The sequence below is a fragment of the Stenella coeruleoalba genome (assembly GCF_951394435.1).
Source record: "Stenella coeruleoalba genome assembly, chromosome: 12".
Taxonomy (NCBI): domain Eukaryota; kingdom Metazoa; phylum Chordata; class Mammalia; order Artiodactyla; family Delphinidae; genus Stenella; species Stenella coeruleoalba.
In genome coordinates this window covers 69,573,152-69,596,551 of record NC_137158.1, presented here as the reverse complement: position 1 = coordinate 69,596,551, position 23,400 = coordinate 69,573,152, and the positions used below count along the sequence as shown (strand labels likewise).

Below are 23,400 nucleotides of genomic sequence, written 5' to 3'. Positions count from 1 at the left end.
CCCCAAAACTTCCAACAAACACAAGTCCAGGACCAGATGGCTTCACAGGTGAATTCTAGCAAACATTTAGAGAAGAGCTAACACCCATCCTTCTCAAACTCTTCCAAAAAACTTTAGAAGGGGAAACACTCCCAAATTCATTCTACGAAACCACCGTCACCCTGGTACCAAAACCAGAACAAGGTATCACAAAAAAAGAAAATTATAGGCCAATATTACTGATGAACATAGATGCAAAGATTCTGAACAAAATACTAGCAAACAGAATCCAACAACACATTAAAAAGGATCATATACCACGATCAAGTGGGATTTATCCCAGCGATGCAAGGATTCTTCAGTAGATGCAAATCAATCAACGTGATACACCACATTAACAAATTAAGGAATAAAAACCATATGATCATCTCAATAGATGCAGAAAAAGCATTTGACAAAATTCAAACCCATTTATGATAAAAATTCTACAGAAAATGGGCATAGAGAGAACCTACCTCAACATAATAAAGGCCATATTGATAAACCCACAGCAAACATCATACTCAGTTGTGAAACACTGAAAGTCTTTCCTCTAAGATCAGGAACAAGACAAGGATGTCCACTCTCGCCACTATTATTCAACATAGTTTTGGAAGTCCTAGCCACAGCAATCAGAGAAGAAAAAGAAATAAAAGGAATCCAAATCGGAAAAGAAGTAAAACTGTTACTGTTTCCTGATGACATCATACTATATATAGATAATCCTAAAGATGCCACCAGAAAACTACTAGAGCTAATCAATGCATTTGGTAAAGCTGCAGGATATAAAAGTAATGCACAGAAACCTCTTGCGTTCCTATACACTAAAAATGAAAGATCAGAAAGAGAAATTAAGGAAAAAATCCCATTCACCACTGCAACAAAAAGAATACAATACCGAGGAATAAACCTACCTAAGGAGATAAAAGACCTGTACTCAGAAAACTATAAGACACTGATTTAAGAAATCAAAGATGACACAAACGGATGGAGAGATATGCCATGTTCTTGAATTGGAAGAATCAACATTGTGAAAATGACTATACTACCCAAAGCAACCTACAGATTTAGTGCAATCCCTATCAAATTACCAATGGCATTTTTATACAGAACTAGAACAAAAAACCTTAAAATTTGTATGGAGACACAAAAGACCCCGAATACCAAAGCAATCTGTTTTTGTGGGTTTTTTTTTTTTTTTTTTTTTTGGCTGGGTTGGGTTTTCATTGCTGCCTGTGGGCTTTCTCTAGTTGCGGCGAGCGGGGGCTACTCTTTGTTGCAGTATGTGGGCTTCTCACTGTGGGGGCTTCTCTTGTTGTGAAGCACGGGCTCTAGGTGCACAGGCTTCAGCAGTTCTGGCACACGGGATCAGTAGTTGTGGCTCGTGGGCTCTAGAGTGCCAGCTCAATTGTTGTGGCTCACAGGCTTAGTTGCTCCATGGCATGTGGGATCTTCCCAGAGAAGGGACCGAACCCATATTCCCTGCATTGGCAGGTGGATTCTTAACCACTGTGCCACCAGGGGAGCCCCCAAAGCAACCTTGAGGGAATAAAATGGAGCTGGAGGAATCAGACTCCCTGACTTCAGACTACATGACAAAGCTACAGTAATCAAGACAATATGGTACTGGCACAAAAACAGAAATATAGATCAATGGAACAGGATAGAAAGCCCAGAGATAAACCCATGCACCTATGGTCAACTAATCTATGACAAAGGAGGCCAGGATATAAAATGGAGAAAAGACAGTCTCTTCAATAAGTGGTGCTGGGAAAACTGGACAGCTACATGTAAAAGAATGAAATTAGAACACTCCCTAACACCATATACAAAAATAAACTCAAAATGGATTAAAGACCTAAATGTAAGACCAGACACTATAAAACTCCTAGAGGAAAACATAGGAAGAACACTCTTTGACATAAATCACAGAAAGATCTTTTTTACCCACCTCTTAGAATTATGGAAATAAAAACAAAAATAAACAAATGGGACCTAATGAAACTTAAAAGCTTTTGCAAAGCAAAGGAAACTATAAACAAAACAAAAAGACAACCCTCAGAATGGGAGAAAATATTTGCAAACAAATCAACTGACAAAGGATTAATCTCCAAAATATATAAGCAGCTCATGCAGCTCAATACTAAAAAAGCAAGCAACCCAATCCAAAAATGGGCAGACGGCCTAAATAGACATCTCTCCAAAGAAGATATACGGATGGCCAAGAGGCATATGAAAAGCTGCTCAACATCACTAATTATTAGAGAAATGCAAATCAAAACTACAATGAGGTATCACTTCACACTGGTCAGAATGGCCATCATCAGAAAATCTACAAACAACAAATGCTGGAGAGGGTGTGGAGAAAAGGGAACCGCCTTGCACTGTTGGTGGGAATGTAAATTGATACAGCCACTATGGAGAACAGTATGGAGGTTCCTTAAAAAACTAAAAATAGAACTATGACTCAGCAATCTCACTACTGGGCACATACCCAGAGAAAACATTAATTCAAAAAGACACATGCACCCCATTGTTCACTGCAGCACTATTTACGATAGCCAGGTCATGAAAGCAACCTAAATGCCCATCAACAGACGAAGACAGAAAGAAGATGTGGTACATATATACAATGGAATATTACTCAGCCATAAAAAGGAACGAAATTGGGTCATTTGTAGAGATGTGGATGGACCTAGAGACTGTCATACAGAGTGAAGTTAGAAAAACAAATATATTATCGCATATATGTGGAATCTAGAAAAATGGTACAGATGAACTGGTTTGCAAGACAGAAATAGAGACACAGATGTAGAGAACAAACGTATGGACACCAAGGGAGGAAAGTGGGTGGGGGTGGTGGTGGGATGAATTGGGAGATTGGGATTGACATATATACATTAATATGTATAAAATAGATAACTAATAAGAACCTGCTGTATTAAAATTAAAATAATATTCAGAAAACAAAAAAACAAAAAGTCTTTGCTCCCAATTCAGGGGTCACGGGTTTGATCCCTGGTTGGGGAACTAAGATCTTCCATGTCACGTGGCGTGGCCAAATCAATTAAAAAATAAATAAAAGATTAGCCAGCATGAGGTTCATTAATGTGAAGCATTTTGATTGTTAAATTATTGGATAAAGTTTATACTTGATTACATTCACAGTACATTAACACCATTATTAGGCTGAAGAAAATGCATGCATCTCTAACTCATGTGATCACTTAATAGGATTTCCCCGAGTGCTTTTTCTTTTCTTCCCTCTTGTTTTTTGCTCAAATGTTGCCTTCCTGGTAAAGTTCCCCTGACCACTCAATTTTTTTGTTTTGTTTTGTTTTGGATTTTTTTTTTTGGCCGCACGGCGCACCATGCAGGATCTTAGCTCCTCAACCAGGGATTGAACCCGTGTCCCTTCAGTGGAAGTGCAGAGTCCTAACCACTGGACCACCAGGGAAGTCCCTGACCACCCCTTTTCTTTTTTTTTTGTGGTACGCGGGACTCTCACTGTTGTGGCCTCTCCCGTTGCGGAGCACAGGCTCCGGACGCGCAGGCCCAGCGGCCATGGCTCATGGGCCCAGCCGCTCCGCGGCACGTGGGATCTTCCTGGACCGGGGCACAAACCTGTGTCCCCTGCATCGGCTGGCGGACTCTCAACCACTGTGCCACCAGGGAAGCCTGACCACCCCATTTTAAACTGGAACTTCCCTCCCACATTCCCTACTCCTTGCTTTATTTTTTCTCCTCTCACGTTCTAATATACTAACTTACTGGGTTTACTCTATGTCTCCTACCCCTGCTAGAATGTAAGTCCCATAAGGGAAGGCAATTTATCTCTTTTGTTCCTGCTGTATCACTAGAGTCTACAACAGTGCCTGACATATAGTAGATGTTGATGTTCAATAAACATGTCAAGAGGATAAAAGAGTATTACCTAACATATAAGCAAGGAGCCCTACATGGACCAGGATGTGCTGTGTGGTCTTTATGGGCTATGTAACTTCCCTCTGCTGCTGTAAATTGGGAAAAGGGAGAGATTCTCTTCCCTTCCTCCAATATGGTGTGACAGTGAATGATACATGAAGGTACTTCCATGTTCTTAGTGGAACAGGATAGAGAAAATCAAAAGGCTGCCATTTATTAATACAACCAGATCAGTCCTGAACAAATATCACCCTGGGAAAATCCTCTAACTTTGCCCTACCTTCTAGATATAGAAAATAGTCACTATCAGCAACATCATGCCTCTATGATTACAAAGAATAGTATCTTAAATGAACCAAATATAATTTTGATCCTTTTCAACCATTTTTCTGTGTACACTGCTGAAATCAGGCTAGTCAAGTAGAATCAAAATAATTCTTCAGACCGAATCCTTCTTACAGCAAAAATTCCAGTATATGAAGCAAATCCAGGTATTAGGGTCACCTTTCAATGATCAATCCTTACTGGTCTGAGTATGAAGTTATCGTCTGAAGAGGCCACACAGTGTAATGGTAAAAAATCTGGCTGTGGCACCATATTGCTTGGGTTCAAATACTGCTTTTGGCTCCTACCAGGTGTGTTTCCTTGGGCAAGTCATTTGAATTTTCTGACCTTAGTGTCCTCATCAGTAAAACTGGGATAACAGTAGCACTTAAACTTTATAACCTTTGAGGATTAAATGAGTTAACATGAATAAAGTTCTTGGAGCAGAACCTGGCACATAATAGCATTCAATAAAAACATAGCCATTATATTATTAGGGAGTAAGAGTACCTTCAGTAAATTAAAGCTTTTAGCAGATGACTTTCTGCAAATTACTCTGACTCCTAGAAGGCTGATAACTTGCAACAATGTTATCTAAAAATCTGGACGTGCATTCCTTCCCCATGACTAACAACACAAATAAAAGTCACAATTATAATGAAAATAAATTGTCTGGATTTTCTTTATTTAGGAGTGTAACTTCTTTTTAAATAAGGGCAAAAAGGTAAGAAAAAGAAATTTCCCCTAATTATTTTATTGGCTTTTAATAGTTGTACATGGCTGTAACTGTGAGTACATGTTTTTGGTTTGTATTTTAATTTATTGTCTTTATCTTTTCCATGATATTTTTTCAATCTTCAATTTCTTTTATAAAGTCCTAAAGCACCCAGTGCTGTATTTTTAGTTATAGTGGATATCCAATAAATAACCAATTCAAGTCATATGTTAAGAGTACATACCAGGTTCAAATGATCATGTAAAGCATCTGAAGTGGGGTGAAGATGAGTGAGATAGTCTCTGCCCTCAAATAATTTACACAGTAAATTGGTAGCAGACACATAAACTAGGAAAGAAGTCAAAGTACATATGTCCTAACAGGAGGACAAGCACAGGAGGGGAGGTTCCTACTAGATGATGCAGAATCAAGGTCAAGAACATCCTCAGGAAAGAAGAGACATGTTAGGACCCTTGCATGGCTTGCAGTATTTTCCCAGGTGCAGCTGTAGGAAGAAGGTGCTCAGAGGAAGAGGGAAGAGCGTGAAGAAAGGCCTGGGGACACAGAGGCTCCGGGCATGCTCACTGAGGGCCCCTGGGTGACAGAAGTCCAAGGCAAGTGACTAATAAAGAAAGATAAGGGCTTCCCTGGTGGTGCAGTGGTTGAGAGTCCGCCTGCCGATGCAGGGGACACGGGTTCGTGCCCCGGTCTGGGAAGATCCCACGTGCCGCGGAGCAGCTGGGCCCGTGAGCCATGGCTGCTGGGCCTGCACATCCGGAGCCTGTGCTCCGCAGCGGGAGAGGCCACAGAGGTAAGAGGTCCACGTACCGCAAAAAAAAAAAAAAAAAAAAGTCCCTCAATAGCCTAGAGTTTATAATCTATACTAAATCATACCCAACAAACATACTGAACCCTTGCTATGTATGTGTACAACATTCAGAATTGACCTATAAAATAACTAATACTTAAATTTTAAAATAAACATAGCCATTATAAGCACTTTTTAATTTACTCAGGGGTTTTTTCAGTTACCTTAAAAGCAGAATGGTGTAGCTGATAGTTTTGAGTACTTACTGTATCCCCAAAACCACATTAATCATTTTGCATATATTACCTCATCTAAACCTGTGATGGGACTATATGGCTTTCCAGGATTGATTTAAGAATAAATGAATATATATCCAGCATGATGCTTGACCCACAAGTTAAAAAAAAAAGAAGTGTAAATACCCAGACATCTGCAACGTTTCCCCTTGTCCTTTGAGCATAAAAATTACTGTATAAGGGCTTCCCTGGTGGCGCAGTGGTTGGGGGTCCGCCTGCCAATGCAGGGGACACGGGTTTGTGCCTCGGTCGGGGAGGATCCCACATGCCGCGGAGCGGCTGGGCCCGTGAGCCATGGCCGCTGAGCCTGCGCGTCCGGAGCCTGTGCTCCGCAACGGGAGAGGCCGCAACAGTGAGAGGCCCGCGTACCGCAAAAAAAAAAAAAAAAAAAAAAAAAAAAAAAAGATAAGACACGAAAGGTCAGTTTGGGTTACACTGCAGAGAGCTGAGGAGTCTGGAATTCATTTAGGAAACAACGTGAAGTCAGTCACTTTTTGGGCAAGAAGCAAAGGACCAAAGTTCCACCTGAGGAAGACTTCCTGTAGTGGTATCCAGGATGATCTAGATAGAGGAGGGAGGGGAGAGATTTCCCCACCTATTTTCCCAAAACCACAATAATCCCTGCTCTCTCCAGCCACCCAGCTCTTGGGCTGTGCCCTTGTAGCGACAGGAGCTCCAGCACCTGAGGTCTGGGGTCTGAAGAGACCACTCCCACAGACCTATCCCCTGTGTCCCACTTCAAGCAGTGAGTTTCCGTCCTGAATCCTTTGGTAACTCCCTGTCCTAGTTACCAGCTCTATTCCCCGGTTCCTTAAAAAAAAAAAAAAAGATGGGGACCCAGTTTGAGTCTTTTTGGTTCCAGCACCATCTGCCATGAATACTGCCACCTAAGTAAAGAACACGCTGGCTCCCAAGGCTTGCTTGGATTTCCCAGTCTCACTCACCCAGGTGCTCCGTTATGCTACCCTACCTGGTGGAACACATGCCATTTTGTTGTGAAGGACCCACTGCTCTATTTGCTGGCCTGAGATCTGGATGTTATCTTGGCTACTCTAGTGTTCCTGACAGGCTGTGCCACCCTGAATCTTCTCTGTCAGCCTCACTAGCTGGGTCACGTTCCCTTCCTAGGCAGGCTTAATGCCAGAACCCAGTCTCTCCCTGCCTCCTCCAGCATTCCATAGCTTTCTAGAGCTCGGACAGCTAATACCTAAGTAGAGCAAAGAGGCCACCTGCAATAATTGAGACACAGAGTGATGAGGACCAGACAATGGGGACCGAGAGGAAAGGCTGATGGTAGAGGCCTGCACTAGGAGAAATAAATAAAAGGTTTAGGAACTAACAGAATGTAGAAGATGGTAAAAGGCAAGGACGAATCAAAGAACTCCGTGGTCAAAGCCTGGATGCCAAAGAAAGCCACGTCTGCAATAGCAGGGGTAGCTGGGGACGGCAGGGGATCTACTTTGGTTTGGAAAGTATTTGTACATAGGACTTTCCCGCGCCCTCTCTGCTCCCTCTCTGTGCTCATTCAGAGCAGGTGTCAGTACCTTCCCTCTCTAAAACGAAAGTTTAAGTTAACGCGTGAAAGACAAGTAGGGTGAGCATAATGAGACCTTCCGGCGACTGCTACTGCTGCCGCGTGAACTTTAAATTTTCTATCTTGCTTCACCAAAAATAATGTTTCTATTCCTGAAATTACATTTTAATACTATCCCCAAACACAGAAGTGTTTGTGAAAGCAGAAGTTATGAAAAAAGTAAAGATAATTAAGCTGAAGACATTTCAGATGTTAAGCCAATGTTAAGTGTTAACTGTGGGTATGTGTTGAAGAGAATAAAGAATCAAGTTGTAGGTTCTCTGTTTGGTGCCATTGCCTTAAACAATGTCAAAGAGTCATTCTTGTAAAAGATCAATGTTGGTATCTCATATCCTGTGTAAAGCCTGGGATACCTTTAGGGAGGGGTGGAATTAGATGGTTGCTACTCCAGTCACCTGCCCAGCCACTCAGTGGTTTGAGGAAGAACTGAGTGTGGTCATAGGTTACAGACCCTCTCTTCTAAACCGGGGGACACACAGCACGTATTCACAGCAATTCTTCTGCTTGTAGACACTGTAACCTCTCGTTGTGAAAATTTCTCGGTCTAACTCTGCAGTCTTACAGTCCAACTTAACTGAATGCCTCCCCTCACTGTGTGAGAGCAAAATCTGATGCAAGTTTCTTAACATTCTCACTACAAAATTCTGCTTTTTAAGTAAAAAATTGACACCCAGAAGCAAATTAATCAGTGCCTGGCATGTACCACGTTTTCAGTGTAGATCTATGTAGACCATAAGAATGGGTTTTGCGTTAACACACAGTCCTCAGGCACTACTGCCCATGAGGTGCTCGAGGAGATGTGCCTGGGTTCGAGAGATGTGGGCACTGAGAAGAAAGAAGGGTGAGGAAGGGCACGTTCACAAAAGGAGAAGGGCTGAGACAGGTAGCGAACCTCTCTTGCACAGGTTTAGGGGAAATGGGAAGGGGAAGAGAGGGGACAAAAGAGAAAGAAAAGTCAAAGACAACCAAGATGATGACACCTTGTGTAAATCAAGTAAGAGCTATTTTGTAAAGCAAGGAGGGACACAACAGCAATGGCGCATCTTGTAGAGACTGAGATGGATGAAAATGAGAGAATAACACTAAATGTCAGGATTGGGAGGCTTGGAGTCCCCTCAGTGGAGTGCTGGATGCAGGGGCAGACTGCAGAAGGAAAGACATGAGAGTGCAGGAGGGAAGTGGAAGCAGCAGACACAGGGTAGATTTTGAAGACCTTTGGTCTTAGTTGTAACCACCCATGTAGAAGTTAGAGGAACAGCCTGTTTGTTTGTATTGTCAGCTTTGGGGAGATGAACGCATACGTAAAGACCCAAAGGGAGGCACCTCAGCCACCACTACCTACCCACCACCACCACCCCCCCCCAAAAAAGGGAAGAAATGATTATGTAGGAAAAAAAGCGTAAATGAGATTTTGAGTTCTAAAGTTAGGGAAGGGATGGAGCTTAGGTGGAACCAAAGGAGGACGCTTTCAGTCAGGAGATGAAAACCGAAGAAAAGACTCACCAAGGGAAAGTAAATAGAAAAGACTACTCTGCCCTAGAACCCAATAGCCTATGGACCATTCTAAACAGAGTTGAAGATACAGGTAACTTGCTGCTTTAAAACAAGGCCAGAGAACTCGAAGTCGGGGCATAAGCCCAGCCAGCCTTATAGGACAAGACAGCCTTTCAAAATCTAGTTGACTCAAGGACTACCAAGCAGACAGAACACAGGACCTTTCTTAACTTCCACCACCATGAACATGTGAGAACAATGGCATTTATTACAGTGGCATTAATAAATCAGTGCTGCATCCTATCTACCATCACTTAAAAATTCCTACCACAGACCCCTACACTAAGAAAAGTGGTATTAATCGCTGTGTAATAGAACACAGTAAGATTCATGTCCATATGACTGTAAAGCCAAGAGCTTAGGAGAAGGACAAACGAAAAAGAGTTACTCTTCTTGGAAGAAATTCATATTCTTTCATATCCTAAAATATTATGGATCTTGCCTAAGGTGTTCTTTGATGGAGCTGGCCTTGGTCATACCCAAACCCCTAGATTTCACTGTTTGAGACAATGTATTAGAGAAGAAAACACCCTACTCTTGGTTATTTCCAAATGCATCAGTTTTCCTCTAGATGTGACATCTTTCCTCAATGTGAAAAAAAAACTTGTTACACCACTTCGTTCCTCCATTTATTTTAAGCTTTACTAATACATTCCATAAAACTCAGCAGAAATTGAATTAAAAATATATATATATATATATAGACAGTAAAGTACTTGGGACACTTGATAACATCTTACGAAATTCAAATAAAACATTAGTAATAACATGGGTTTAAAAAGAAATGATGTGGACTTCCCTGGTGGCGCAGTGGTTAAGAATCCGCCTGCCAGTGCAAGGGACATGGGTTCGAGCCCTGGTCCGAGAAGATCCCACATGCCGTGGAGCAACTAAGCCCGCGTGCCACAACTATGGAGCCTGCACTCTAGAGCCCATGAGACACAACTACTGAGCCCGCGTGCTGCAACTACTGAAGCCCGTGTGCCTAGAGCCTGTGCTCTGCAACAAGAGAAGCCACCACAATGAGGAGCCTGCGCACCACGATGAAGAAAGCCCGAAGACCCAACACAGCCAAAAATAAATAAATATATTTAAAAAGAAATGATGCAAGTAAATGTAGCAGAAAAATTCACAATGAATTGTTAACACATCCACTTGGCTTGTCTTTATTCTGTTATGTCACAATTTTGATGCAAAGACAAAAAACAAAAAACAATCTGATGATATATCTAATAACTTTCTCAGGTTTTTAATGTGGTTCGGTAGTCTTTAGGAACTAGAAATATAGTACCCATAAATAACTTCTTGGAGCTCAACTTATATAAAATCTTGTGTGAATTTGAAAAGGAAACAGAATACAAAGATTGCTAGGCTATCCTCAATAAATATGGGATAATATAAAATAACACTTAATGCTGTCTAAAATGACTTTTCTTAAATATTCTGGGTTGGTAGAAATGTTACAGCCTCCCTACTATTAAAATAATTAAAAAGAGTGACAAGAAAAGATGAAGGGAAGTTCTTTGTAATTGTTCCTACTTTAGGGAGAGAGACAGTAGCAGCCCAGACCCAGGAAAAGGGCAAGAGAGACAAATGAAGAGACTTTCATCATCTCTTTTTAATGTCTTCTTAATGCTACTGTCCAGAGCCCTATTCCCATCTTGGTTATCCATGGTAACTCGAAGAGCTAGACTCCCCCAATGCTTAGAGAAACCTGAGCGGGAAGTACTTAAGAAGACCAGTGTATTTCCATCTACAACTGCAGAACAAGGAAGAACAAGATGCCCAGTCAGGGGTTGGAAGGAGTCAAGGATCCACACAGAATCTGGAACTGAAAGCACATTAGAATTCAATTCATTCAATTCTGAGCTGACTTGCTCAAGGTCACACGGTACCTTGGTGGCAAGGACACAACTAGAACCCAGGTGTCCTCCCTCAGCACAGCACTGTGTTCATCCCTTCCCACTGCTCCCAACCCAAGAAGCCAGTTAGGAACTAAAGAGGATTCAAAAAGCAAACCATCATTATTTGCTCCTAAGGCAAGTCTTTTGTCTTTGCCTATCTTTTTATTGCCAAAACTTTCCAGTACCTACAAGTAGAGATATGAGAATAATGAACCCCATATATTACCAACTTGGGACCGATCTTTCATCTATACTCCCCTCTCCTCCAGGATCATTTTAAAACAAATCCCAGAAATAGTATCATTATTTCTTTTTAAATATTAAATGCTCAAAGAAATGATACAGCTGCAAAAGCAGCAGAGACAATTTTCTTTAGGAAGCCCTGGTGTCTCTATCCTACACCCTTGTGCTATTGATGGTGTTTTCCTTTTTATGTCACAGCGCTAGAACTAAAGGCCAACTCTTAGCACAGACCAGTAAGATATGCTCTGTGATCCTGTACATACACGGACAATATTAGTTTCTGGTGCAGTGAGGAATTTTGATGAAGGGATTATTTTAGACAACAAACGTGGAGAAAGCTAAACTTACACCAAGATATAAACTCATTTTCACCTTAAACAATACCCTGATACTGGACATTTGTTTAAATCAGGCTTAATTCTGGCCTGAGATTTAAGGCCAACTTCCTCCGTAAGTCCATATGAAAGGTACTAAATAATGTAATTCTTAAGGTTTAACAAATCCACAAAATAAAATAACAATAAAAAGTTTTCACACCATTAGGGTTATGACTCCTCTAGGACACAGACCATTTATTTGTCCTAAGGACATGATGGAAATTTAAAATTAATAAATATAGCAACACTTTTCCTTCATACAGCCATTTAAATTTTGCCCACAGAACAAATACATTTAAAAGACATTTTAAAAATTCTTCATTGACAAATAGGATCGTGATACTGGAACTAAGTAGACAGATAGATAATAGTGTTCGTATGTGTGTGTATAAATGGATACTTGCAGCTACAATACTGACAAATAACATTTCCACTTCTAATTTTCCATTTCACCTCCCTCTCCCTACACATTAATTTTTTATATGAATTTACAAGTACATATTTAAAAGCAAGACTATGTTAGAAAGCCAAAGTGAGTAGAAAAAGAAGGCAGATCAGAACCCTAAGTTGTTTCACCCTTAAATGAAATAATTTCATTTCAAATATAGATTAATTTTTTCCCTGAAAAAAAAAAACCCTGCAAGATATGATTTTTTACCTTTTGGAAAATTTAACAATTTATCTTCTAACAAAATTATGATGTTCCTACCTGCTGATGTCTCTCTAAATTTGTCACTGGTCTTCTTTTTCCTCCATTTCCAAGGCTTAAAGATTTTACCAATGGTGGAGAGTTTCCCCTTCCTCTTGAAGGGAGGTGTTTGGGAGCCTGCTGTTGGGCCATCTGAGTTTGCTATAGAAGCTTTGTCCAGTCCGTCAACTGTATAAAGAAAGTCAAGTCAGAGAAAAGCTGTAATAAAAGTTTGAAACAACATCATCTATGTCTTCCTGCACTGTTCAAAGTAAACATGCCCACTTTAATTGGAATCTCACATAAAGTTTATTTTGCCCCATTTCCCTGCCAGTAGAACTCCTCTAATATCAATCAATAAATCAATCATTCAGAAATTACAGTCCCCTTAGATAATCATTTTGAGGAAACAGAGAAGAAATAAGAGACCTACATAAAAGGTAAGGCCAGATAAATAAGGGTCTGCGAAACAGCTGAATCCGTCTGCAACAACTACATCAATATTTTGTGCAGAAATAGAGTATTCTAAGTGAAACAGGATGTTCCTCCAGAGACTAGTTGGGCATTCTCAGTAATGAAAATGACAGTTATAGTGTAGTTAAAACCAGGTTTTTTTCCTTCACAAAATAAAATTTAGTGCCAAGAAGCCAAATTCTAAATTTTACTATACTAAAACTATCTTTTGCTTGTTACAAAAAAGTTTCTAGCTTCAAATAAACTGATAACTATCACGAATGACAAAAAATACGTGGAAAATATGGATGTCGTAGGTAATAGAACATATCTTTATGTGCCTCAATCATTTCATCAATCAGAAGAAAGGCCCCAAACCTTAAGTTGCCTTACACTATGTTCATAACAGAAAGAAGATGGTGATAACTTATATTACCCCAAAGATTAAATTTTAATGGCAAAAAACGGGAAGCAACTAAAGCATGGATAACTATGGTATTTTTCATGCAATGAAGTAGCACTCAGCAATTTAAAGAAAAGGAGCCATTGATACCTACAAACAACGTGAATGTATCTCAGAAACATTGTGCTGGCAAAAAACAGCAACACACAGAAGAGTACATACTGTGTGCTTCTATGTATATGAAGTTCTAAAATAGGCAAAATGAATTTATGGGAAAACAGAAAAAAGAAGAAGAAAGAAAGAAAACCAGACAGTAGTTGCTTCTTGGAGTGAAATGGATGTGGGAATTAATTGAGAAGAGGCTTGAGGGATTTTCCTGGGGTGATGGAAATTATCTCAATAAAGGATGGATTATACAAAATGCATCAAATGGTATTTATGATATTGTGGATTTTTCTTTATGTAAAATCTACCGTTAAAAAAACCATAAATAAGTAGTGAAGTCCAATCAATGGCATGCATGCTGATGCGTTTAGGGATGAAGTGTACTGATGTCCATCAAAAATAATAAATTGATGGATAGATGGAATGGAGATGGATAAATTTACAGTATAGTAAAATATAGCAAAATGTTAAGTGTTGAACTTAGGTGGTGGGTGTGTGGTCATTAACTGCATAATTCTTCCATCTCCAAAACTTTCACAATAAAATATTGGGAAAAATAAAACAAAAATTGAATGTCAAGAACCTCTGCTTCTAGGAAAATGGAGTAAACTTACTTTTTCCTACTTCTCCTGCTACATACAACTAAAAAAACCCTGAATGCTATATATAAAAAAAACATGAAAAGACTATATAAGGTGAAAAGAAAGTAGGCCAGCTTGGGACCTCAGGACCTAAGAAACAACATGGAGGTAAGATCCCTGGGTTTTCCTTTAGTCTCATGTATTCCAGACTTGCAGCTGAACCTGAAAACACCAATGGGCACAGACCAAAAAAAACTCACAAAAGCCTGCTCTCTCTAGCCAAAGGAGCAGGAAAGGGACAGCCCAGCAAGACAGAAAACTTTTAGACAATAACTGCTCCACTCCAGCCAAACACCACAGAAGAAACTATGACCACCCAAGCCAAGAAAGGCTGAGTGGGTAGAGTAGACTTCTACCCTCTAATGAGGAGCCCCCAAACCCCTATCAGAGTGGTGTCAGAGAGGACCAAGTAGGGAGCCAGGACCTTCCTGTGCACCAGCTCTCAATGAAGCATCCTCTACATTGTCAGTGGAGACCATGTGGGAACCTGGTCTTCCACCCATACCCAGTAATGAGGTATCTCTTATTCTCCTTCCCTGCCAGTATTGGGGTAACATCAAACCACTGCTCAGTGGGAACAAGACCACCCCCACCCACTATGGTGTCAGTAGAGACCACGTGGGGATCTGGAAATTGAACCGTGCCCAAGAGTAATGAAGACGCTTCCCCCCCATATCTGCCGCCAGATATCAACAGAGGATGAAGGGAGAACCTGGGTGTTTACCTCCGCCTGGCAGTAATGAGGTGGCACCCCTCGCTTCCCTTGCTGGAGAGGTGTTAAAGCCAGTTAAAACAAAAGGTTTCCATAACATTTACAGTCTCATAATATAATACAAAAATGTTTTAAGTTTCAATCAAAAATCACTTGACATATCAAGAACCAGGATAATCTTAAATTGAATGAAAAAGGACAGTCAATACAATACCAATACCTTAATCCTTATAAGTTCTCCTTCCAAACAAGAATGATAAATCCTGTTCTTCCCACTCATAAAGTCAACTCTAATCTCAGGCAGAAATGCAAGTTCAGCAGTGACTGATTCTTCTGTAAATGGTTCCTAACCCTACTTTACCCCAGCCATGTTGGCCACAGTGCAGCAGGCGGAGATACGGGAAGGACTAATTTGGAAGCTAAGCCAGAGTTAAAAAGTAAAATCCTTATTTACTTTACTTCCACTCCTGTCCAACTGCCTTCCTTAAACTAGGGGCAAACCCAGGGAGAAACTGACCATGTGGTATTTCTTCTCCACTGAGACTTTACGCTGAAGGCTCAATTTTGAACAATTTAAATGCTGTGAAATATAGAAGGACTGACTATTACAAACATGGGAACTAAAGTTACCATCTCAAATTCACCTCCGTGCCTACAGACACACATTTAGTTCTCATTTTCTCTCAACCCACATATCCGGTTGCCTGACACTCCATCAAAATTCTGCTTTTGATCTGAACCACTAAGGAATAGTCTATTTTTTCTCCTGAAGACAAAAACAGACGAAAACAAAAATTAAATATTCCTTAGGTGACAGAAGGTGACAGATGGGGAGACTGAATGAGGTAGTTGCAAAATGAAAGCCTTCATGTTAAATTCATAGCTACATAAGACATTAACTGTCATTCCTTTCTTTATTTGGCATTTACAGTTTTAGTCTTTCTCTCCTCTGGAAGGGGCCTGGGCCAGTGCCAATGACCACAGCAGAACAACGCACACACATTCCTTTTTCCTGATTGAATGAATCCACCTATAATTTTGTAATTATTGGGCTATTACGGTAAACCACACTTGCAATTAGGAACCATACGTCGGCACAGTTGGCCACAGGGCCATTGTACTTCTTGTAAATCATGAACATGAAGGGGACTGCCACCTGATTTGGAGTAGTATAAACAGAATATTTACTCCCTTCTTTCCTCCAAACACCTAGGATACTGCCAGGGCCACTGATAATTCTTTTATTTTTCTTTTGGACCAATTTACCATTAAAGTCACTTTGAAATTTTTGAAACAGTTTTTCACAACAAATCTAGTGAATTTGGCATTTACACACAGATAAGAATTGCCAGGTAAAGCCCAGAAGAAAGTCTGATTTCCCTGTTTTATTTTTATTTAACATCCATCTTTTTATTTATTTATTATTATTATTTTTTGGCCGCGCCACTCGGCCTGCAGGATCTTAGTTCCCCAACCCAGGATCAAACCTGTGCTCCCTGAAGTGGAAGCGAGGAGTCTTAACCACTGGACCACAAGGGAAATCCCTGATTTTCCTGTTTTACATGTTTACTTTGATCCACTTACATGTTATGAAGAGTGACCTGTCATTCAGCAGGACTTTCTTTTTCACACTGGAAATCAACATTTAAAAATATTTAATTTAATTAATTAATTAATTTAAAATCTCCTTGAGGAGGAGATTAATAAAATTTATTTACTTTTAATTATTTTTTAAAATTTTTTATTGGAGTATAGTTGATTTACAATATTGTATTAGTTTCTGCTGTACAGCAAGGTGAAGCAGTTATACATACACATATATCCACTCTTTTTTAGATTCTTTTCCCATATAGGCCATTACAGAGTACTGAGTAGAGTTCCCTGTGCTATACAGCAGGGCCTTATTAGTTATCTATTTTATATATGTATATGTCAATCCAAATCTCCCAGTTTATCCCCCTATCCTTATCTCCTGGTAACCATAAGTTTGTTTTCTACATCTGTGACTCTACTTCTGTTTTTGTAAATAAGTTCCTTTAATTTTAATTTTATATTGGAGTATACTTGATTAACAATGATGTGTTAGTTACAGGTGGACAGCAAGGTGATTCAGTTATACCCATACAAGTATCCATTCTTTTTCATATTCTTTTCCCACTTAGGTTATCACAGAATATTGAGCCAAGTAAATATTATTTAAATATTTTTAAAAACAGTCATTAGCTGTTCAAATGTAGACATTTTAAATGACACAGCTCAGTCTATCTTCCCACCAAAGTAAGCTCATTCCTAACAGGATTTCCCTGCACCACCACCCAGTAAGATCCAGAAAATACATGAAGATTTTACTTTTCATTTAAACGGAAATTTATCAATTAGACAATCCCAGTGCTACTGTGACCACAGAAGCCAAAAATAAATGAAGCTAGATAATTATCATATAAATTAAGTTATACACTTGGAGAGTCTTTTCTTTGAGATCTGAGAACTGAATGACAAGGATTCCTAGAAAAATTAATCCTATTTAATACAAGTTTGTAGTATTTTTATAATGTTCAATAGTTCTCTAATAGTCTAGATATTCATTTTTGGTTTTTCTCCACACAATTATTTCAGTCACTGAGAAAGTGAGACAAATGTGGCAGAGCATTCCACCTCACAAATTTTGTAGGTGAAAGATCATTTAGAAAAGAACCTCAATAAAAGAATCCCCAGTACTCCTTCTAAAGAAAGTGATAGCCACTCTGAGAAAAAACGGTGGCAAAGATGGCCTCAACTGTCCTCTAAATATCCTTACATATCTTTTTTTTTTTTTTAATTTTTAAATTTTTTTGGCTGCGTTGGGTCTTCGTTGCTGCACGCGGGCATTCTCTAGTTGCGGCGACAGGGGGCTACTCTTTGTTGCGGTGCACGGGCTTCTCGTGGCAGTGGCTTCTCTTGTTACAAAGCACAGGCTCTACGTACGCGGGCTTCACTAGTTGTGGCTCGCGGGCTCTAGAACGCAGGCTCAGTAGTTGTGGCGCACGGGCTTAGCTGCTCCGCGGCATGTGGGATCTTCCCGGACCAGGGCTCGAACCCGAGTTCCCTGCATTGGCAGGTGGATTCTTAACCACTGTGCCACAAGGGAATTCCCTATCCTTACATATCTGAAGGTTAATGAGAATACATTTTTGAAGCCCAGTATTAACAAAAACAAAGTGAACTCATATGTGGTTAAAAAAAAAGTGTTGATAATACTCTGCTGTACTAAGTATATGCTTATAATACTACTCATAGTGATTTTATTGGACCAAAGAATGTACCTATTAAAAGGGCATTGCACTAAAACATCTGACATTTAAAAATCAAGAACTTAGGGACTGCCCTGGTGGCGAAGTGGTTAAGAATCCGCCTGCCAATGTAGGGGACACGGGTTCGAGCCCTGGTCTGGGAAGATCCCACATGCTGCAGAGCAACTATGCCCATGTGCCACAACTACTGAGCCTGCACTCTACAGGCCGCGAGCCACAACTACTGGGCCTGCATGCCACAACTACTGAAGCCCATGCGCCTAGAGCCCATGCTTTGCAACAAGAAAAGCCACAATGAGAAGCCTGCACACCGCAATGAAGAGTAGCCCCCGCTTGCTGCAACTAGAGAAAGTCCATGTGCAGCAATGAAGACCCAACGTAGCCAAAAATAAATAAATTTATTTTTTAAAAAATCAAGTACTGAAAGAAGTAAGAAAACAAGCAAACCAAAGTTTATTTCCTTAATATATGGCTTCTAGGCTATTTTCTTTGTGCCTTTGTAAGTTATTATGCTTATGTAATAATATCACTATATATATATTTTATTTCTATTACAGTTTTTATGTTTCCACTATAATTCTGTCACCTTCCTCTTTAAAGGCCACAGAACACATGGCAAAGAAACATTAGGGCCGCACTTAGGGAAGATTTAACTTTATTTCCTACCCCTACATGAGGCCTCTCTCTCCCAAAACAGTGACTTAGAAAACATGCTATCAGACAGGGGCCTACATCCAGTTCTGGGCACAGAACCAAGCGGACAACAAGGTCAGAAGGAATGGATGCTATGAGCCGTCGCAGACGAGATTGGATTAGGGAAGCCAAGTGGCTATCCTTGTCTTGAGTTGTCTGAAGGAGATCCTTCCTCTCCTGCTAATCAGCATTTACACTGGGTTGGATCAAATCTCTTCCTTTTGGGGGTAGGATGAATGACCAGCGGAAGGGAAGTGAAAAGGGACAGAAGAATAAAAATGTTAGGAGTTAATTCTGAAACTGGTATACTTGTAAACTGGATGGAACAAATAGATGGTGGATGTTAGGAGCCAGATTTGTCAGTCTTGGAAAGGAAGGTTACAGATAAGCAAGGGGGAAGCTAGAGTGATCCATGTGGCACTGAATTAGAGCTGGAGGCATCAGTATGAACTCCTGTTTTGGCAAGAGAGAGAGAAAGAAGGAGACAGACAGAGAGATGACAGATAGGTAACAGGTATGTGTATATACGTGGCTCAGCATACACACATGTATTTCCTATTCATTCTGAGGGGCTAGAAGCAATGACAGCCCAGGGAGCACTCAGGTCTTGGTTTCTAATAGCACTCTCCAGTAAAAGGAATCAGACCTTTTTCCAGAAATGGCTGCTTCTAGGGTTGGAGCAAGGAGAATACTAGGTGAGCTTGGAGCATCTTACAGTGCCAGAAAGTAAACAAGCACTCAAAAAACATTCTGATGAGAGAATGTCAAAGTCACACAGGAGCCAATAAGAGAGCCCCACAGGCCAAAGATGGAACAACTTGAGCAATAAAATAAACAGTGCAGTATTAGATAATAATTCAAAGTATATCTGTGAGTCCATACTGAATAAATACTGAATAAATAAATAAACGTGGGATAACAGAAAAGTCTGTACAGAAGAATCGCCATTAATTTATATAGATACTCCACTCTCAAGAAGGTGGATCTCAACTCCCCACCCCTGAAATGTGGGCTATACATGGTGACTTCCTTCAAAAGACTTCGGTATAGGGAATTCCCTCGAGGTCCAGTGGTTGGGACTTCACGCTTTCACAGCCGAGGGCCTGGGTTCGATCCCTGGTCAGGGAACTAAAATCCCACAGGCCGTGCAGTGCGGCCCAAAATAAATATATATAATTAAAAAAAAAAAAGACTTCGGGATGGAAAGGTAGGGAAAAAGAGGGACTTCACAGTGGAGAAACCTGATAAACACTAACTCAACCAAATGATGGATGTTAACTTGATCGGTGATAAGTCATGTTGAGAGCATGAACCCTTGATATGATGGATGAGAATCAGATGTTGAAACCTATAACCCCATTGTAACCATAAGAAAAGCACTAGACAAACCAAACTGAGGGACATTTACAAAATACCTGACCAGTAAATACACCTCAAGGCCATTAAAACAAGGGAAGTCTGAGAAATTGTCCCAGACCAGAGGAGGCTAAGGAGACATTCTGAACAAATGCAAAGCGGTATCCTGGATGGAAGCCTGGAACAACAACAACGAAAAGGATCTTAGGGAAAAACTAGTGAAATCCTAACAAACTGTGGGGTTTAGTCAATAATAATGCACCAAAACCCCTTCCTTGGTCGTCACAAATGTATTCTACTCGTTTAAGAGATGAACAGCAGGAGAAACTAAGCTGGAGGTATGAGAGAACTCTCTGTACTTTCTTTGCAATTCTTCTGCACATCTAGAACTATTCTAAAATAAGGGGTTCAGTTTTTAAAATGTGGATTAACTAGCAAGGAGAGGATGAGGACTTAGGAGATTCCTAGGGGACAGGATATCAGTTGTAGAGAGACCTCGGTGGTGGTGTCATTTATCAACAGTAAAGATTTCTACTCTAAGTTTTAGGAAGTAATATGTTTTAGAATTGCCTATTTTTCTCTCCAAAATCTCCCTTTATTAATACTTTCAACTCCCAGTATTTTATCACTAAGAGAATATTTACAGGTCATCAAATTGCTGTTTCAACACTTTGTATTACATGATGGATGGATCCCAATAAGGTAAGTGGTATCTAATATCTTGCAAAAGAGTAGACAATGGGCCCAGTTACTACTGATCACAGTTACTGTGGAACCACACAGACAGAGGCAATCCCCAACGCATGCGTGTGTGCAGTACTAGTAACATGTACTGCTAACATAGAACGACAAATCTGGGAATAAAAATGTTTTAAGTTACTTGTACTTTATTTTTAAATCACTGAAGCTCAATTATTTTCAACAATAAACTTCTATTTGGGAACCAAAAGTAAATTTAAAAGACTGAAATTTATTTCATGACAATGGAGGATAGCTTTTCTAGCTTATCCATTTTTTTCCCTGAACTCATGGGCATGGGAGAAGACTGGTATAATTCCAGAACAGAAATCCCACTGCTCACACTGGTATGAGAGGTTTGATAAGCAGACCCAACCAAGGACTAGTCACTGACCCATCCTGGGTTTCATTCTTTCCTGAAAGCAGAGAGAACAGTGAACTCTAGCTGGTGTGGCTTGGGACTATTTCACAGGGAATGGGGAGACCTGAACTGGGACGGCCAAGACGAGTAGCCTTTCCGGTGGAAATCAAGGAGGGAATGCCTCGAAAGTGAACAAATTAAGGACGGCTGACCTTTTAAAGTAATGCCAATAAAAATGTTCTCATTATCTCAGTGCTGTGCTCATAAGAGACACATGAGACATATTTATAGAGAAAAATAAAAACAAATTTATAAAGTCCTATCTTTGAACGTGTGAAATGGTTAAATGTGAAATTTTTAAAAAGGATCTAGAGAATTTTTGAACTTTCTATATATCAATGTATATAACACTAGATAAAAATCTGAGAAAGGGCTTCCCTGGTGGCGCAGTGGTTGAGAGTCCACCTGCCGATGCAGGGGACACGGGTTTGTGCCCCGGTCTGGGAGGATCCCACATGCCGCGGAGCGGCTGGGCCCGTGAGCCATGACTGCTGAGCCTGCACGTCCGGAGCCTGTGCTCCACAACGGGAGAGGCCGCAACAGTGAGAGGCCCGCGTAACGAAAAAAAAAAAAATCTGAGAAAAATACAATTTTAGAGTTAGATCTTAGATAACACAGAAGAAAACTGCTTTTCACCTGCTGATAGTTCCTTTTAAAAATAATCAGCATTGGGACTTCCCTGGTGGCACGGTGGATAAGACTCTGCACTCCCAATGCAGAGGGCCCAGGTTTGATCCCTGGTCAGGGAACTAGATCCCACACGTATGCTGCAACTAAGAGTTCGCATGCCACAACTAAGGAGCCCACCTGCCACAACTAAGACCCTTCACGACCAAATAAATAAATATTAAAAAAATAAATCAGCATTAAGGTAATAATCATGGCTAAAAATATATTTTAAATTGTTTAGCCACCATCTTTTGAAATGCAGCAAGAGTAAAAAGAACAGAATGTAAACAAGAAATTAAATTCAAAGAAAAATATCTCCAATTGGCCTTCTACATGCATCACCTACAGACTTTCTTGGTCACATCATACTTGTCACCAGCAGTAAATCTGTAGATATTTATGACTTTTGTTGTTGTTGTTAATTTCACAAGCATTTCCAGGTATGTGAGAAGAGCAGAGGTCAAGAGACTCATGTGAAACCTGGATTGTAACTGACTAGGTGGCTCCCTTCTGCACCTGACCTTACTTTAATCGATTGAAACCAGACCTCAAAAAACAATTTTTTTATTAGAAAAAAAAAAGAATAGAATGTGAAAAACGTTGCCGCAATAGAGTAAAATGAACGAATTTTAGTTTCTCTGGAGGAAGACTAATATTTGTTCACTAGTTAATTAACTATATACTAGACTATAATTTGCCATTAAGTTGCCAATTTCCATTCCACTGTCACTTGAAAGTGGAATGAAATGAAATCACTTGAAAGAAATGATAAAGTTAGCTAAAGGGACTTGGGATGAAATCAGTATTTCCCACTGTCACTGAGATTAATACTATGAAGATTTTTCAAAATTATGTTTGAGGTATAACATGCATACAGCAAGCAAATGATTTTGTACATGCAACCACCATCCAGATCAAGGTCTAGGTCATTTCCAAGAAAATCTGCTTGTGCTCCTTCCCAGTCAATACCATCCTCTCCATCCATGCCCCCAAATAACCACCGTTTTGACTTCCGTCGCCGCTAATTTGTTTTACCTGTTCTTGAACTTCAACTTAGCGCAATTATACAACATACTCTTTTGTGTCTGTCTTCCTTCACCGAACATTGTGTCTGAGACTCGTCTAAATACACGAGCATTTCAAAGCAAAGCTACCTGGGAACAAAATGAAAAATATGCCATCTATCTCAGCAAGACCTCAGATGGGAGAGTACTTGAACATGATGAGCTTCTTCACAGCTCTTGCTTTCACAAAGGATATCACTTCCATTTTCTTTACCTGGAACAAGTAAATAACATCTCCTTCCCCTTACTAGATTTCTGAGAAAGCTCATCTACCTTTCCACCATTTTTTGAGGTTGCCCTGAAGCCATGCTAAATTAGAAGCTCACCTCAGCAAGCTTAATGATGATGAA

At 40.1% G+C, this 23,400-nt stretch overlaps 1 protein-coding gene across 5 annotated transcripts in view; it reads right to left on the bottom strand.

The window, feature by feature from the left end:
• The window catches only part of PHACTR2 (phosphatase and actin regulator 2), a gene marked incomplete at its 3' end in the record, with an annotated part of 260,934 nt that overhangs the window by 82,628 nt on the left and 154,906 nt on the right, over window positions 1–23,400 (bottom strand). For all 5 annotated transcript variants that reach the window (XM_079939433.1, XM_079939434.1, XM_079939436.1 and 2 more), the window contains exon 2: window positions 12,467–12,634. In XM_079939433.1, coding sequence (XP_079795559.1) covers window positions 12,467–12,634 — 168 coding nt within the window. The remainder of the gene's footprint in view (window positions 1–12,466; window positions 12,635–23,400) is intronic.